The sequence below is a fragment of the Malurus melanocephalus genome, unplaced genomic scaffold (assembly GCF_030028575.1).
Source record: "Malurus melanocephalus ecotype Western Australia unplaced genomic scaffold, MMel_1.1 scaffold_8, whole genome shotgun sequence".
NCBI classification, from domain to species: domain Eukaryota; kingdom Metazoa; phylum Chordata; class Aves; order Passeriformes; family Maluridae; genus Malurus; species Malurus melanocephalus.
The window spans coordinates 1,355,109-1,372,860 of record NW_026623240.1 but is presented as its reverse complement, the minus strand read 5'-3'; the positions used below and the strand labels follow the sequence as shown (position 1 = coordinate 1,372,860).

Here is a 17,752-nt window from a genome sequence, read left to right as displayed (position 1 = left end):
ACCTGTGAGGCATGTATAGGTATAGGTTGTAAATGCTTGAATAAAAACYGCCTGTAATAAAACACTTGCAAGGTGGGGTCTGGGTTTTTGTATGAAAGTTCTGATTATAGAACTTGGTGAAATGTGTCAACTGAGAACTTTGTATAGAGACAGTAGGTGGGACAAAYTGGAACTTTTCCTGCCTTTAGAGAAAGCAAGACTTGCTTGTTACATGATTTTGTGACTGAATAACTGCAGATTGAATCAGCAAAGAAAGATTATTTGTGTCTGCAGCACTGGATTCTTTTAGTCCAGTTCCCAAGTATTCAATGGCATGACCCATAGCTGTAACTGCTGCTAAAGAGGCTAGAAAGTGCTCAGGCCAGCTCATGTCCTCAGTCCTTGGAAGGATCCCCCCAAGAGTAACCTTTCTTCTTCGAAGGGAGAAAGGACAGGCTATAGCCCCTTTCAAAAGGATGGAGAAGAGATGCTGCATTCTTATAGAGCTCACCCAGGCTTCCCCACCGTTGCAAAAGCGCTGCTGTTCTCTGTGAACACAGAAAAAGCCAGGCATCTGGAAGCTTGCAGGAAATTTACAGATGTTTTCTACACACCAGTGTTCAAGCAGAATCAGAGAGGAGATTGTAGTTGAAATCTCTTCCTCTAGGCTTCTAACAAGCAGTACTTACTGAGATATTACAGTTTTAGTAAAATCATCTTTCCAGCAATACACAGCAAGATTATTCTCTGTCAGAAGTTTGCACATACAGTCACTGTTTGGAAGGAGTTATTCCTGGAATATTTTCATTAACCTTTTTKGAAAATGTTAGGAGCTACGTGGTTTCTATTTGAACAATGGTAGTTGTTGGCACCTGAGTTTCCTACAGTGACTGGAAGATCTCTACTTTCCAAAACAGCATAAAAATATTCTGACCTCTGGAAAAAGAAGATTAAAGAGACTCAAKTATCCCTGATCTGAAGTTCCTTTTRTTGAGGAAAACAGCCACTTAAATTTGCAAGGCTGCCATGGACACCAAGATGTCTTTTTCTTGTCTTGCATCATCTCTGTGATGAACTGTTTGGAGCTCAGATGTGGAGAGGGTGTGGGGGCATGGAACAAACACTGAGCTTTTTTACTCTGCTTTTACTATGAAATTAAWGTAGCTCAATGATAATAGCCTGTTCTAATATAATTCTTTTCTTCCTGTCCTGAAAAATGAATGTATACTCTGAGTCAAAATATATATATGTTCATATAAGCCCTTCTACCCATTGTTTTATTTTTGTTCATTAGGGGACCCATCATTTCAGAACTGTGAAGGGTTTTTGATAATCAAAGAAGTTAAAAGTCACTGTGCTCTGTGATTACTGTGAAGTGTTGTAAGGGTTACTGATTTGCCTGCCTATCTGACTCCCCAGGCAGCCATTAGTTCACAAAGCTGCTTGCAGAACTTATTTTCTTTTCCCAGAGAAGAATCTTCCATCCATAGGAAGAAAAAAATATGCAAAGCTCGTCAATCATTAACATTTAAGAGTTTGAATAAAAAACAGTTCCTTAGATCCTAAAATCCTAATGGAAATATCTGCTGCYTAAGTGAAAACTTTATTAGAAGAGTCAGTCACCTGTAAGGCAAGATTTTTTTCTTAAAATGGTGGTTTTGTTTGAGGCTAATTATGTGTCATTTCATTTTATTGCAGAAAAATGCAAAGTGCCTTTTCAACTGCTGCTTCTGCTGTGTTTGCTGCCAGGAAAGATGCTTAAGATACTTTAACCAGGTATGCTCTGTCATCTCTGTCGCTCAGCCTAGTCTGGACACCATGTGTGGGTGCATGGCTAAAAAGCCGCAGCCAGGGCGTCGCCTAAACTAAACATACAAAAAAAGCCTTCAAGTGTAGATGGAACTTGTTTCAAAGAAACAGGGAATTGACAGATATGCAAGGCCATTTCAGAGGGTGACTTGCTGTTCCTGTAGGTAAGRGGACTTGGCATTTTGTAGGTAGGAAGACTTGGCATTTTGTTGAGTTGTGCCAGACAGACTCCTGAAACCAGAGAGCCCAGGTGGGATGAAGCAATGAAGAATTAGGAAACATATCTGGAGATGAGTCATTAAACTCATTACAGTGTTTTCCACCTGAAAGTCCTGAATAAAGAAACTTGAATTCCTGGCTGATTACCACAATCAGTAGATCTGGAAATATGATCCATGCTGTTAGCAGTCTTGTTTAAAAGGTTTAAAATCCATTATTGGAAATGGATGATGTCTGACATACAGCAGTTTTACAGATTATTGACACCTCTTTTTGCCTTCCCAATTATTTTCTCCAAATGCATTCCAGCTTTATATATACATAATATAAATAAATAGTTAATTTTTGTCTTTGTCATTGCCTTCTTTTTATCTCTGGGGACTATGGTGTTCTTAATGTAACAGGGAATAATACATTCATGCTGATTCTTCTCTGACTGCTGAGTTGTTCTCATTGCTAAGTAGTGAAGTAAACAATACAATTCTGATAAAAGGTCTGACTTCTCCTCTTCTACCTCTAAGGAGGTACATGAATTAGGCTTAATCTTGGAAAGTTATGAAGAGCAAGTTTTTAATTTAGYTCACCCTAGATTAAAAACTTGTGCAGTGCAATCTGAATTTTCCAGGCTTACATTTTCTAGGTAGGTCTTATGGTCAGTGATTCAGTGAGGAATATCAGAGTTCATTTTGACTCCAGGCTTTCCATTTGTAGTCACCCTTTCCCCTTGGCTTGGCTTCCTGCCTTTCAAAGAGATAGCCAACATCCTAGTGTTTACTTTCTCCRGCTGTTGTATGCTATATGTTTGTTGAAAGAATTAATTACTGTAATGTTCTTCCCTTTGTTTCAGRAGGCTGTATTGTAGCTCTTGTTCCCTTAAAAGATTTCCTGTTTCCTAATCTATTGTAGGCAAATTTCTGTTTTTATATGAGTTGTGGTTTCTAATCTAATGATCATAATACAGTGTTTGCTTTTGTTCTGTTTTTTAAAATATTATTTTGGCAAAGGTGACTGTAGTCCATATGTTCCAAATCCAAGGCAATTTGGGCAACAGTTACAGAAGACAAAAAGTAAGAACAGACTGCAATATTTTAATGGAACTTTTATCTGTATAAAGGTTTAACATCTTGGGTTATTGCATTTCATAGAAATAATTAATTAATTAATCTAATGAATTAATGAATGTAATTAGTTACTTCCTTTTTCTTTTTTCCCTATAACTAATCTGTTCAAGCCTATTTCTTAAAAAAAAATTGACTATGATTGAAAATCTTAGTCTTTAATTTTGTAAAATCKGTGGCCAAATATAAAAGTGAAAAAAATAAAAGAAGAAAAAGAAGTCTGCATTTTTAAGCAGCTTTGACATATTGCTTGATTAAGAGAAGTAGTGAACTCCTAAGAGCTCCTACTGAGATTGGTGGAAGCTGCTCAGAACAACCTACAAATTTCCCACAGATATTAAATACGGACTTAAGAGTAGGACTTAGTGGTTTAAAGAGTAGGACTTAGTGGGAGGGAGTGGTTTAAAAAAATTGCTTGTACCTGTGTTTCTAACGTTTTCCAAGTATTCTTTAAGTTCCGATTTTGATTTTTGTGTGACCTAAAATGTAGAACAGCTGTTGTAAAAGTTGGTCCAAAGATCATTGTGTACAATAGCATTCCTTACTATATTTTTGCTTTTTATTCTAGTATTATTTTCACTTAGTAAAAAGCATATAATTACCTGAAACCTTAAAAAAAGGGGAAAAGATTCCATCACTGCTGCACTATTTTCTTCAACCTATTGTTACATCGCTTAGGTAATTTAAATTCTTTCTGTTCTTTCATTTACAAGTTTAATCAGGATTAAACAGAGTACTTTGTTTTTCCTCTGAGAACTTGCAGATGAGAAACAGGTGCTGGAGAAAGTAGTGCTGGTGATAGAATGCAAGCTTCTTTCTTCCCATGCAGAATCAAGTGCTCTATTATGTTATCAAAGAGTACTTTTTGAGCTGGAGTGCCATCCTGCTTGTGGGATTTGACAGACTTTGGTAGTTGCATYCATCCCTGAAGTGACTCATTCTCTGCAGGCTCAGTTAAGTTTTGTTGAGCTCTCCTGGAAGTTAACAGAATCAGACCAAAGAGTTATCCTGTCATCTTCCCATCATGACAGAGTGCTGTGCAAGATGCTGYAATTGTCATATTTGCAGGGGTGGTTGTTGGAGGAGGGGTAATGTAAGCCCAGTGTCCTCTGCAGATTGCAATATGGACAATTACATTCAGCCTTCCTGAATTTCTCTTGGATTTGCAACTGGATCCTGTGTTRAACTGTGGTGTAGCGTTGCTATGTGCTGTTAAACAATTCACTCCTTAAGTTGTTCCACTTCAGTCATGGGCGAAATGATTCATGTGTGTGTATAATCCATTAGTAACAATTGTAAAGCACTCTGGGTTCTGTGGCTGAAAAGTGCATTCTGAATATAAAGTCATTATCCTTACTTGACAGTTATGTTTGCCAACACTTGTCAGAATTACCACAGATTTTTCATCTGGCTCTGATGGTTTCAGTATGTTCCAGATAAACATATCCAATCATCTCAAGTAAAATCTAGGAGATTGAATTTTTTTTCTGTAAAAAGAATATACTGCTTTTAATGTAGTTTGGGAATTACAAGGTCTGTAAKGTCTCTCCTGCTTTCTTAGGTTGTAGTGGCAGTCCTAAATTGAGATACATCAAAGTGCTCACATGTTCTCCCTTTACAGCCTTGTTGCAGTGACTTTTTTTAGAAACAATGCAACTGGATGGTTTTGCTTTTCTGTGTCTGATTTCGGTCCATCTGCAGCCAGCTAGCAAAGCAACCTCTCCAAAGTACAATGCATGGATTTCTGAAGGGGTTGCCAAGCAGGGTGTGGTTTCTCTGTTTTTATCTGCAGTGTAGCCTTCTGGGCTGTCAGTGAATTCAGCAGTGTGTGAACCCCATTTCCTCAGACAGAGACCCTTCCCATAGACTGAAAGCCAGCAATTGTCTCGTGTAATAAACCAGAAGCAAATCTGTCTRATGGTTATATATCTATGGCAGTTGGTTGTCTGTTAAAACTCCGATGGAAGCTTATCAGGAGGTTGCAGTTAAATGCCTTGTGGAGAATTCACCTAGATAAAACCAAAATTCATGCATGCTATTGTAAAGCACACTTCTCTGCATGCCAAACACATTGTGCCTCACCCCATCAAGTACTTATTTTTCCTCCCAAAAACAATACTGCATTTTAATGGTACTGGTGAAATTGCTTCTAGATATTGAGCTAATTTTTCAATCCTCTTGAAAATACAAGGATKATATATGTGATAATAGGAAATATTACTTGTTCTGTAGGATGAACCATGTAGGGGATGGAGTTCAACAAAGCTGACTAATTCTTACTTTGATACCTTTCTCTTATTTCTTATCTGATTAAGAAGAAATGAAAGAGAAAAAAAGGAGAGAGAGAGAGAGAAAATAAAAGGAAATTAGACAAGTAACCAGTAATTCAGTGCTTTTAAATAGAGGAATTTATGAACAACTCTCTGGAATTGTTTGGTTTGATTTAATTTCAGAAATCCCAAATAAGAYCATTTTTCTCACTAAGTGTAGAAGYCACTGAAAGCAACTCCAGTAATGATGTAATCAYGATGCAATGGGCACACAGAACAGGAACCTTGTCACCCACCCTGTCACTGAAATGGAGCCCACATGTAACAATGTAATGCAGCAGGAAAGGACGCCCGAGCTACCCTTGGAGGAGAAAGTTGTGTTGGTTCTACACACTGGATGACAGCTATGGAGGGAGTAGATGACACAAGAGTAGGAAGCAAGGAAAGTTGAAAATTTTCTCTAGCAGGTCCAGACTGCAAATATAAGGTGGAGTGGAAATAAATGAAAGTTGTCCTTTTTGGACTACTTGGGAAAATTCAGGAGATTATTGATGGTTTCTTAYAGATGGTAATTACCCTGGGAACCAATAATAACCATTTGTGTATTAGCTGTGTGATTATTGATTAGAAATGGAGGAAGACAATATTCTCCATGTGTTTGTCAGCCACAGGACAGTAGCCTTTATTTAACAAGGCTGCGGGAAGCACAGAGTCAGTTCTGGAAGGTACAAGATGAAACACTTGCACTGGAAAGAGGAGGATCAATGCCATTGTACTTGTTGCTGGTTGTGTGCTCAGTCTTATCTCACTGGGGGGAGTGGAATATCCTGTGACAAATAAAGGGTAAGAGCAAGCCCATTAGCCCATCTATGAGACAGCAGGGAGGGATAAAAGCCAGACAAGATCAGCAGAAAAACTGAATGTAAATTGTTCATGAGTAAATGTCTGAAGTTGGAAGAGGGTTCCTAAGGACCAGAGGGACAACTGTCTTGGAATAGCTCCAAATGTAAGGCCTGGGAGAGGGGAAGTCCTAAGTGATTTAAAGAGGGAGTTTCCACTTAAGAGAAGATTTGTGTAATGTGCACATCTGAAATACGCAGGGMCTGGAGTGGCTCAAAGTCCCTTCCAGTCCTGTATGTCCTCATTCTTCAGTGGGGCCTCACATGTCCACCTTGCTGTCATTTCCCACCACTCTCTGACAGTCATGATCCAACTTTCTCACCAGACCMCCAACTGTTGCACAGCAGCCGCAAATGTCATTGCCTCTTGCTGCCACTGGATTTTGTTTTGTGAGGGGCTTCCACTGCCAGCAGTGACACTTGAAGGCTAAGACACTTTAAGGTCCAGCCTGAGCTGCACCACACTGCACTATGTATAGCTAACGAGGGCAGCCCCTAAGACAGCTGGCAGCAGCAAGATCAGATCAGGCTGAAAATACCAGCAGAGCAGGAAAAGCTGAACTGGGATGAGAGACTAGCAATACTCCTTCTTCTTTTTTAAGAAGATTCTGTTGCTATGGCAATTCTTTCTTCCCCAAGCTCATTTTATGAAAGCAAGCCGTAGAAGGGAGGGCTGAATTCAGCTGTTACACAAAGTAGCAATTATTCTCAACAACTGGGGAACTTACAGCCTGGATGTGAGCCACGGCGCCTTTCTCATGAAACTACCAGGTCAGTTTTTCCAAGACCTTTGACATTGTGTGTTGTGAGGCACAGAAGGATATATTCTTTAAATAGGATTTTTTTGAATACTGTGATATTTGGAAATATGTAAACATTCACATTCCCTATTTATTCATCTTGACACTGAGAAATCACTGTCTAGTTCCCAGGCCCCAAGCCAGAAGAGGCTTGTGTTCTTCAGAGAAGTGGCGATCCGAGATCAGCATGCTAGTGCAAGGATAAAGGATGTTCCTGARCCACTGTCTCCCATGCTTTCTGACCAACTGTGTGCTATCAATGCTGCCATTACTTGCTTGTCACCATAGAGAGACTACCACTGTGAAAGATCAGGTCATTAAGCAAAGATAAAAACGTAAGATCTAATATGTACATAAGGATCAGGCTAAGTCTCTTTCTAGTTCAGTATCCAGTCTTCGGTAGWGACTGTGAGTAAATGCTAAGGTAGAACAAGAGAATATTTCCCTGCCTCTGTGCTGTTTCTGAATCTGTTTTCAACCTAGGGATTCTTATACAGAGTGTGTTTTCTGTGTGTTTAATAACYCTCAGTGGATTCCTTTTCCCTGAAATTCTCAGTCTCCCTTGAGCTTATGTGAACTTTTAGCAGCTAAAGCATCCTTTGTCCAACAGTTCACAGTTTACAGATTTATAGCGAGAAGAAATACCATCTGTTTTCAAATTTGGCTCTTACTACTTCATACTGTCCTGCCCCTGCCTGGTCTTTGTTCTGGAAGGAACAGTGAGCCATCTAACCCTACACAGCCTCTCTGCATTTCTCATGAGTCAGTAGCCCTCTTGCTGCATCCTCCTTCAATCATCTCTTTTCCAGACAGAAGAGCCTGGTGTTCCCCAGACAGAAGACATTCCATACCTTTTGGATCATTCCTGCCTCCCTTCTCTCAAACATTTTGAAGTCCACTAAAGCTTTTGTGCATGGAAAAAGAATATATTCTGTAGAAAACCATATTTAAATAATCTGTTTCTAAATGTTAGCAGGTTCTTAACTGATCATGGCATACCATATTAGCCTTCACAATTATCATTAATTTAAAAGGCTTTGGATTATTGCACATATCCTGCAATTTCAAACTTAATGGGATATTTAAGCTTTTAGACCAAAGTCCAAAATTATTTGCAAATRTAGGTAACAGCTTGTGTGTTTTAGGAGTTACTTGGTGAATAAGGTTGAGAAATCACTTGAGCTCATTTTTGTGCAATGCTGAGTTTGACAGAAACTTACGTTAGCTTAAATGTTTGATGTGKTTTTTTAGTGAGAACATGTAGATTTCTATGTGGCTGGATGGGATCAGGACATGGGGCCTGTATGAGAAACTTGAGAATTGTGAAGARAGTGTATGGAAAGAGATTCTAGGCTGAATGAGAAATCCTCCAAATATTTTTTTTTTCTCAGAAATTTATTTTTTGCTAAAAGGTAGAGACCACTTAGCTAAGTCTTCCAATTSTGCTAGTAATATTCTTGCTTCACCTGTGTCTGACTAGTTTTGTGGCATTCAGCAGTTCATTAATTTCTGTCTCTKATTCCTTCTATAATGTTAGCTTATTAGCGGGTTGCCTTTGTTTCTTMAGTATTTTCATTAAGTAAGGCTTACATGATTTGTTTAAGTTGTAACTGCTATAAATGCCATTTTTTATTAGCTGGTTTGTAACACAACAAATCCCTGTGCAGGTAGCATACTGTCTCCAGCATTATTTTCAGTCTTTCCAAGATAACMATTCTAGTTAATAAATATCAGAAATTCTTTTCATTGCACATTCTTTGAATACCAACATGGCTACTTCAAGAGTGCAAACAAATGGATATTTATTTTAAGTTTGGAAACAATGTTTGTACAAGCACACGTGCATTTTCAACATTCTTTTTAATTTTTAAAACACACTTTTTTTGCAATTTATAATGAACACAGAATCTCTGTTTAATTTATTGGCGAAATTAATACTGACCTCACCTGATCAGGATTTGCTCTGTGAATTTAGTTCTTAAGGGACAGAAACAAGATTAGAAAATACTTTCCCACTTCGTGTCTCAGTTCCCTGTCTGTTTAATGGGAATGATGAAACAGACTTAACTCACAGCACATTATAAAGAGAAATCTGTCTATATCTGAAATATGCAGCTGCAGATGGAAGACAGAGGGAGTGTGATGGGAGTGTGATGTGAGGCCATCTCTTCTGCCTGTGTCCTGGGCCAGCAGGGCTGGCACTGGCAGCTCTTCTGCTGCCACATCCTGGGATATTCCCGAGTGACACTATCCTGCTGGGAAGGGAACAGCATCAAGATAAATGAAAATCAGCCCAGAAAGTATTTTTTCCTATTTAGGAATTAAGTGAACTGCTTGTTTAAATATTTTTATGCAGATACTTGTCAAGTTTCTGTAGAGTTCATTGGAGTCTCTGATTTTTTTTTGTAGAGTAGGCAATAAATCCATGCTGTTTATTTATATTTTTTCCATCTAAGGATGTATTTGCAAATAAGTACAATATTTACAGAATGTCAMTGGTTGTTTCTTTACTATCAGAKGAAAWATACCTATTTTTCATAAAAATRATATCCACAATAAAGAGACAAAAARGCTTGCATTGCTTTTMATTTCTTTYTCTCTGTAGTATTTTAAGGSACTGTCATTATAGCTTTGCTACACTACATTATGCTACAGAAATTGCTCAGGGRTAAAACTGGATTCTACAGAAATAAATTTTCTTTGCTTCAGAKATCTGAAGTTATTTTATATTTTGAACTGTAAGTAAGAAAAACAAAGTTTTTGAACAGGAGGTTTCAGTATAATTCAATGATTCACTTTCAGCAAGCCATGTATGGGCTAGTTTTTTTCCCTTCCAGGTGAAGCAGAAAGCAATGTAAGCACCACAAGCATGTTTGAGTTTATACATTCCTTCAGAACAGTAATCCCTTGCACACTCTGGYTCTTACTGACCATACCAGATGTGACTAAAGTTTTTGTGGCATAATCTGCCTTCTAATATTTTGAGTAAAGGGAAACTACTCACAAGAATTTCGGGTAAAGCCAGCGTGTTTCAAGTATTGTGAGTACTGCTTTTCTYAGCTGATATTTTGGACATAGTTTCAAAACCTTGTTGAGGAGTTCCATAAATGGGACATATATGTCAATTTATGCATAAGTGCAAAAATACTCAAATCCATGAAGGTAAATATTCTATTCTTATCACCTGTCCAGGCAAGTTTCCACAAAGGGTTATAATGTCAAATTCTCAATMCATTGAAAAACTGGGAGTGCCCCAATTGTCTGTTGTTCAGAGTGGGGTGGGGCATGTGACATTACAGTCACTGGTCTAGTCCAGGATCCTTCAGTTCTTTTCCCGTCATTCTCTGGTTTCATCTTTCATGAAAAGTTTTATTTTATGGCTATGACCATGAGCTTGAATTCTCTATTATCTAAGGAGTTTAAAAGAGCCATGTATAAAAGCTTTTCAATAATCAACCTTTAATGATCTGGTAAATACATAACTTCATTGTTGCACTTACATAGCTTGCCAGCAGTGTTGGAGATAGCCTATAAGCTTGGATAGTGTGATTCCAGGCGTTTTATGGTAATTGTGCCATATTCATTCACAAAAATTTGGGTAGAGAACTTCAGTGTCTTAACGTAAACTGGATAAATGTGGCTTCAGAACTTTATTTAGTCATTGTAACATTTGCTAATGGTGGAAATTATGTAGAAAAACTCGTTGAAGTTAGAGACATTGTTATTACAGAATTTAAAATGAAATTGCCTTATTATGCAAAAGAACTCTTTATATTCATAAAGTCAGTATTTCCAAATAGAATTTAAGGCTTTGCATTTTGCTGAAGTTAAATCTAGATTAAGTGTGTTTCCTCTCTCACTGCATTATTATGTCATTTCAGCATGCATACACAACTACAGCCATAAATGGGACAAATTTTTGTACATCAGCAAAGGATGCCATCTGTATTTTGGAAAGGAATTCTGCTAAACTTGCATCCATTAGCTGTTTTGGAGATTTTCTCCTATTTTTRGGAAAGGTAAGAAGAATAACAAAGTAACTGTTCTGTAAAAATGAAGTGAAAAATAGATTTGATTCTCTTCATATACCTAAAGGAAATAAAGTTTATTTTTGTTAAATTCAGTGTTGTTAATGCTATAAAATGAGTTTGGGAGAGAAGAATGTTTGAGAAATTTAACTTTGCAGTTATTTAGTTGTATTATAGCAGTAATAATATAGAGCAGTGTCCTTGGAGCTGCTCTGTCAGTTCCCATTGCAACAAGTAGGTTTTGTTTAATATATGGCAAAAGATTTCCTCTGCCCTATGGAATTTACACATGGAATTGAACACAAACTGTSACAAATATGTGATGCTGAAAACTGTTTAGCTATCTCCCAGATAGGAGATATGTTTTTAAAATACTGGCTGTAATATATTTGCCTCAGTGTTTGGGGGGATTGGTTTTTTAATGGGAAACATTCCTACATGAATGATGAAGCTGCACTTTGCTCTCACTGCCTTACAGGTGTTTGTGGTATGCTTTACTGTTTTTGGAGGACTGATGGCATTTAACTACCACCGGGAGTTGCAAGCATGGGTAGTTCCTCTCTTGCTGGTTGGATTTTTTGCCTACYTGATGTCCCACAGCTTTCTGTCTGTGTTTGAAGTGACAGCAGATGCCATGTTCCTTTGCTTTGCTATTGATATGGAAACAAATGATGGAACTGCAGAGAARCCATACTTTGTGGACCAGGAGCTGCTGGTAAACCCCACTGATTACAGCAAAATTATTTGAGACATTCTAAGCTTTTAAGCACTTTTTCTTCCCCCAAGACATAGTAATCTGAACCCACAATCCGTGTTATTTCCTTTCCAACACCTTTGAACAGGAGATGGACTCAGGGATACAGGTGCATTARTTTATAAACTGAAGTAAATGGCTCCCTCTAACCCCTGTGTGCTAGCTACAATCTGCTGCCTYCTTTTAGATCATGTTCTGTAAGTAATGGCTGACTATTTAGGCCTAATTAGATGGATCTTCAATATATTGTTGATAATTAAAAAATACAAATAAATAGATGAGCTAACTGCAGAAATTGATCCATGGGGTGCCCTAAGATTCATGATTATATTTCTTGTGACTCACTGTACAGTGATGAGAAAAAATAAACAAGGAGCTTCTTGTTRCCAGTAGCAGGTCAGGGATCCATTCCACATTCTACAGGTGCTGTAGTTCTTAGCAAACTTCATGCAAATCTGAGTTGCTCTGCTTCATACCTTCTTTTGCCAAATCACTGTCTTCTATCTCTTGAKTAAACTCTTCTGCCTCTGGTCTGGTTGTTCTGTGTCTTTACCCTTATAATTACTGTATTGTATTACATTCAGTACTTAGCTAATAGTGAYGTAGTGTGTAACTGAAGCATTTGAATATATATGTGCAATCCCTTTCTAATTTAGGGAATATCTGAAGATGCATATATATATTTTTTCCTTTTGCGCTATTTTTGACAGTTCTGTCTTTTCCTTCACAAACTATGCAACAGAGAAAATCTTAGTGATCCATGAAAAAAAAAACCAAAAAAACCAGCAGCCAGAATAGCTTATATAAAAAACCAGCAGCCAGAATAGCTCATATGACACAAATGTTCTGGATTAATTTCTTTAGGACAATGTGAGAGGAACTGGTTTTGGGTTTTGGTTTTTATTTATCTTTTTATTTCTGCGGTTAGAGTTTCTGTAATGTTCATAGAATTTTGTTGGGGAGAACAAGAAAACAACAAAAAAAAGCAGCCTAAAGAGAGGCTTAACCCTTTTTACAGAAGAAAGCARATAAATATTCTTTGGCTTTGGTTCAGAACAGTACTTAAACACATCTCCTGGATSGGAATACGAAACTGAATGGAAAACTCTGAAGCCTTCACCTCCGTTCTTCCCTCTCCATTTGGCCAAATGCTAAAATACTTCTTAAGCGAATTTTCTTTCATAAAATAGAGGCTTTCCTTTCTCCACTTCCAAATTTTGTGGTAGTTTCTCTTTAATTCTGGTCTTAATTCTGTGTAATTAGCCATGCCCTAGAGCTGTGGGTGAAGAGGATTTCCCACAGGGACAAGGAGTCTTCCAAGCAGGACAGGCTCTTTACCCTTGTATGGAAAAACCGTGGGCAGCAAATCCAAGCTCTTCCTCATTGTATGATCAAGAGTAAGTTTGCTCGCACAGACAAGAATTTGGAGTTTCCCAACACATTAAGGCATTTGACTTGTCTGTGTTACAATCGGTTACAAATATCCCGGGGGTGGGAGGCTTTGTGACAATATGCAGCAGTGGGCGGAGAGTCGGGGAAGGGATTTCATACAGCCAGAGTCCTCATTCCTGCAGTAGGAGATGTAACAGAGATTCTCGATTCATCCTTCTTAGTTGCATTCATCACTTCTGTTGCCTCTGCAGTCCCTCCCRGTATCACTCTGTGTCATCCAGCCAGGAATCAGCTACAGTTTCTTAGCCCTGGGCTAATTATCTTCCTTTACCAGGTGTTTTTATTTACATAATAGTTTCCTTTCACAGACGATCTCACCCTCGTTTTTGCTTGCAGGCCTTTGTGAGTCAGAGTAACAAGTTAACAGAAGGGCARAAACACAGAAGCACAAGACCATTCCAGGATAATGAAGATGGGACAGAGCTCCAGCCTATGGTGAGACAGGAGCGTGGGATGTATATTTATCTGCCAGCTAATGTGTTTGCTTTTAGGTCCCAAGAACAAGGGATGGAGGTTATCATGTATCTCCTGATGTCTCAGCAACCAACATGCTGTACCCATATCCTGTTTTTTCTTCTGTTGCTTTCCCTACTATGGAAAACCTCTGCTAGTGCCAAATGTATGGATCACGTATTTCTCTTCCTTCTTCACATGCCCYATTGTGCTCAGCAGAGGAAAGCTTGGACAGTGGCAAGGAGGTGGGGGATAAATGCTATTCAGATAATCTTTCACATGCCTGCTGTAGCAAAGTCAGAAGAGTGGTAGGCTGTTTAATTTCATGCCGGAACTGCTGAAGTTCCAGACCTATAAGATCAGTGCTTAGAGGCCTTTTCTCTCCCCGCTCCCTTTTTTCTTTCTTTCTGTCTTTTTTATCAGTGTTTATTTACTCTGTTTTATGATGGGGTAACAATGCTGAGGTGCCAGAAGGAAGTGTTTCCCCACACCCAGGCTTGGGAAAGTCCTCAGAGTCCACACTCACTGACATCTCAAAATACACTGGAAATTGCCCAACCTGAGAAGCTGCCCCAACAAGTTGAGAATCAGGACTGATTTTCCCAGAGCGTTGTGGGGGCCAAGCTAGGGGCTGCTAGAGAAAGATTCTGCAGGAACAGCTCCTCTGGCACCCACACTTGCTGGGTACTGCTGTGAGAGTCCTCTGCTGTCACAGCTGCTTATACAAGTGTAACAGATGTCGATGATTTTCCTTGATCTGCTTTCAAAAGGTACCAGGCTCTAGCAGGTTCTCACACAATCCTATGGGCATTCTGCTATAGGCAAAGCACTCTTCCACTTTATTGCTACAGTGAGGGATAGTTGTACCAAAGTTTTTCTTTGTTTGGGTCTGTTATTGCATTCTTCGCTAATTTTTTGCCAAGCACAGAAACCAGAGGCTGGTGGGTGTTATTCCCTGCAAGAAGATTGTGGATTTGAGATATAAAAGAACCTTAATTGTTTTCCCACTTTACTCTTATGACTTTAAATGAAGAAACAGAACTAGAGCTACAGATTATTTGACTCGTTTTTTCTCTCTTTATAGACTTGAATATCCTGACATCAGGAAGTGTGGAAGCAGAGCAGCAATAGAAAACACAGTCTAGAAGTAAAGGTTACCAATACCCCAGGACAAAGTTCTCTAAACCTGTTGTATCTTATGCACTGGTAAAATGACACACAATCTGTRTGAATAAAGTATTTTGTGTGTTACCATATCTGATTTTTATTACCACACTTGTTATGATGGTCTGAAAGTTGTTAATAAACTCAATTTTTGTAAATTTCTATATTGTCAGACTAAAACTAGTAAATCACCAAGGTCATTCTGGGAGCTCTTCTGGTGTCTGCCATCATCCCTAGATCAGTAAATGCAGAAACATTTSTAGAGGAGGTGTTCTGAAATGACTACGTATCTGAACAGCCAATTAAGGAACAGACTGAGCTCACTGATGGAAATTACCCTTGATAGAAATTCTCAGTAGTCAAGATAATTAGCAGTTATGAGGTAGGTGTCTTTCTTTTAATTATACTCTTATGGGAATAGTTTTTACAASTTCGTATCATAAACTGTCCAGCTCTTCTCCAAAGGGCAGATGAGGAATAGTCCTTCCCTCYTTCTTTCTGCAGTTGAAAAGATGAAGCAGAAAAAATTGTATCTGGATTTACAGCTAGACAAAGTAACAGATGACAGCGATGAAATAACAGGACAGACATGAGATTAAAGGAGGTTATGAATAGTACTTTATAGAAATGTTAGTTCTAATATGGGTGTGAAAAGTATCATGGACGAATGTAGCGACTGTCAGGACTCTAGTCAGAAGAGGAATGTAAGTGTAGACACTTTAAAAAAAAACTAACGTGATAACAGTCTGCCAGCATTTTTTTCTGAGAAATTTTAAAGCTTGTTTTAACTTTTTACCTGAATCCTGATTGTAATACACTTTGTGGSCTCTACTTTGTTCTGAGTATCGAGTAGTTTTAGATTTTACTCAGTGGCACATTTTATTCTCTTTGTTCAAAAGCTCATTTAAATTTTTTTTGAGGCGAGGTTTGAGGTGGAAAAATGATGCCAACCAGGGATTTCAGTCAAGTATCTATATAGGAAGTGAGATATAACTGCAGGTAAGTGACTCAGAAGCTGTCTTAATGAATAGATTGATAAAACCTTGATTAGTCACAGCTTGGAAATGACTACAGAAAAGATCATTGATGGTCTGAATAAGAAATGTTTCATTTAAATACTGTGCCTAGTCTCCTAGTCTCCTGCTGTTGAAAGACTAGTTTTCTGCTAGGGAATGCAAAGAAGTACTTGCTTTTTATCCAATTAATGTAATTTAATTAACTTCAGTCTACTTTAATTTGAGCCATTTCAAGAAGCTGTGGAATATAGGATAAATGATGAAAAAAGGAAAGAAATAGATTAATTACTTTCTGCCTGGCAGGTGAAGCTGATAATGTACTGGCTGTGACTCACCACCTCTTTATTTAAATCTGTACACTTGGGTACTTTTGGTGCTCAACTTGTGAATGCTGTGGGAACTTCTGAAAARTCCTGAATAAGCAACAGCTCTCTAATCCTGAGGAAGTGTGTAGATATGGTACTTACAAATGGATAAAACTTTTCCTCTGCCATGGGTTTGCCAAGACTGCCTCCAAGCAGGAGTGTCTTCACAATGTAAACAAGATATTTACCAATTTACAAAGCATAAGAGGTTTGCTTTGGAGTTTAAAAAAAAAATAACAGTTCTCTCTACACATTCAGGGATTTTTTCCTGTTTGTATTTGATACTSACACTGCATGTTTTGACTCAGGAAGCCTGGTGGGAAAAAGGGAGGGAAATTTTTATCTAAGYATGTCCTTGTTTCCAGACAATCCCTAGATGACCTTCAGAGGCCYCTTCCAATGTCAACAACTCTATGGTTCTSCTCATTGCAATTATGATGCAGTGTCATTGCCTTCACTGCAGCTCCAGAGTGGAGAAAGGACTCTCAAGACACTTCCTACAAATTCTAGGTTGATTTTTAAAAAAGGAAGGTACTGAAAAATGCCAATTAACTGTATTTGAGTGTATTCTGTTTAAGGAATGCTGTACTGTCATTAGTCCAGAAATWACATTGTAAAATAAAGTTTTTGAGAACTGTCTATTTTTACAGAATATTTCCAAATACATAGCTTTTAATTAAATTTGTACAGAAAACATAGCTTTGGGGAACAACTCAAGAACTCCCAATCTTACATACACTGTATTAGCAATTGTGCTAACAACCTCCAGCTGCAGCATTCCTGTGAGGCAGGAGTCTTCACATGAATTAGAGGGATAAGGCACTGGTACCAAAGCTGATGCTATTCAGTGTTTGTTTCTCAGTGTTGCCTTCCCCTGCAGTATCCTGTAGCCAGACTACAGTAAAGGAGGCTGTATGTAGGCACAGCTCCTGGCAACAACAGTTCCTGCTGGTGCTAAGGGCAGGCTAAGCCACTTCCAATAATTTGAGGTCTGCCCCGAAATGGAGCCCAGTAAGTGTGGACTCTTCTTTCCTGAAGCTATGGAAGATTAGATTCAGCAGAACAAAAGGTACTTTTAAAACTTTATTCCTTAAAAATAGCAGATGGGGACTACTGGCATCTGTTTGCCAGAAAATGGCCAACTATTGCAGTCTATTGTTTTAAGCAAGGCATCTTGATTTTGGTCTCGCTTGGTGTCTGCTTCAAGCTCTCAATTCAGCTATGATTTCACCGTATACCTCTGTGGATKAAAGAAAACAGGCACACTGAGAGCAGTTTGTGTGTTGTTTGTCTCTTTTGTTCAAGTACATAATAAGGGTTTGCAAGTAGTTTAAAGCCTAATTTTTGGATTGAGAAGGAGCAGGAAGGAGGTCATGGTCAAGCTTTCAAAAAGAGACTCTGCTTTCACCCAAACTACAAAAACAAC

General features: G+C 38.4%; 1 protein-coding gene across 3 annotated transcripts in view; it reads left to right on the top strand.

Moving 5' to 3' along the window:
- Window positions 1-17,578, top strand: part of SLC44A3 (solute carrier family 44 member 3) — a 41,329-nt gene extending 23,751 nt beyond the window's left edge. The window contains exons 12-17 of one of the 3 annotated variants that reach the window (XR_008965821.1): window positions 1,678-1,755; window positions 10,976-11,113; window positions 11,601-11,837; window positions 13,665-13,763; window positions 14,866-15,944; window positions 16,692-17,578. Coding sequence is in view for 1 of the 3 variants with exons in the window: in XM_057373521.1 (XP_057229504.1) it covers window positions 1,678-1,755; window positions 10,976-11,113; window positions 11,601-11,837; window positions 13,665-13,763; window positions 14,866-14,871 (558 nt within the window). In the remaining 2 variants the exon portion in view is untranslated. Of the gene's footprint in view, window positions 1-1,677; window positions 1,756-10,975; window positions 11,114-11,600; window positions 11,838-13,664; window positions 13,764-14,865; window positions 16,564-16,691 lie in introns of those variants that run through there. The other 2 variants (XR_008965824.1, XM_057373521.1) reach the window with 2 other exon arrangements.
- Window positions 17,579-17,752: the final 174 nt, after the last annotated feature.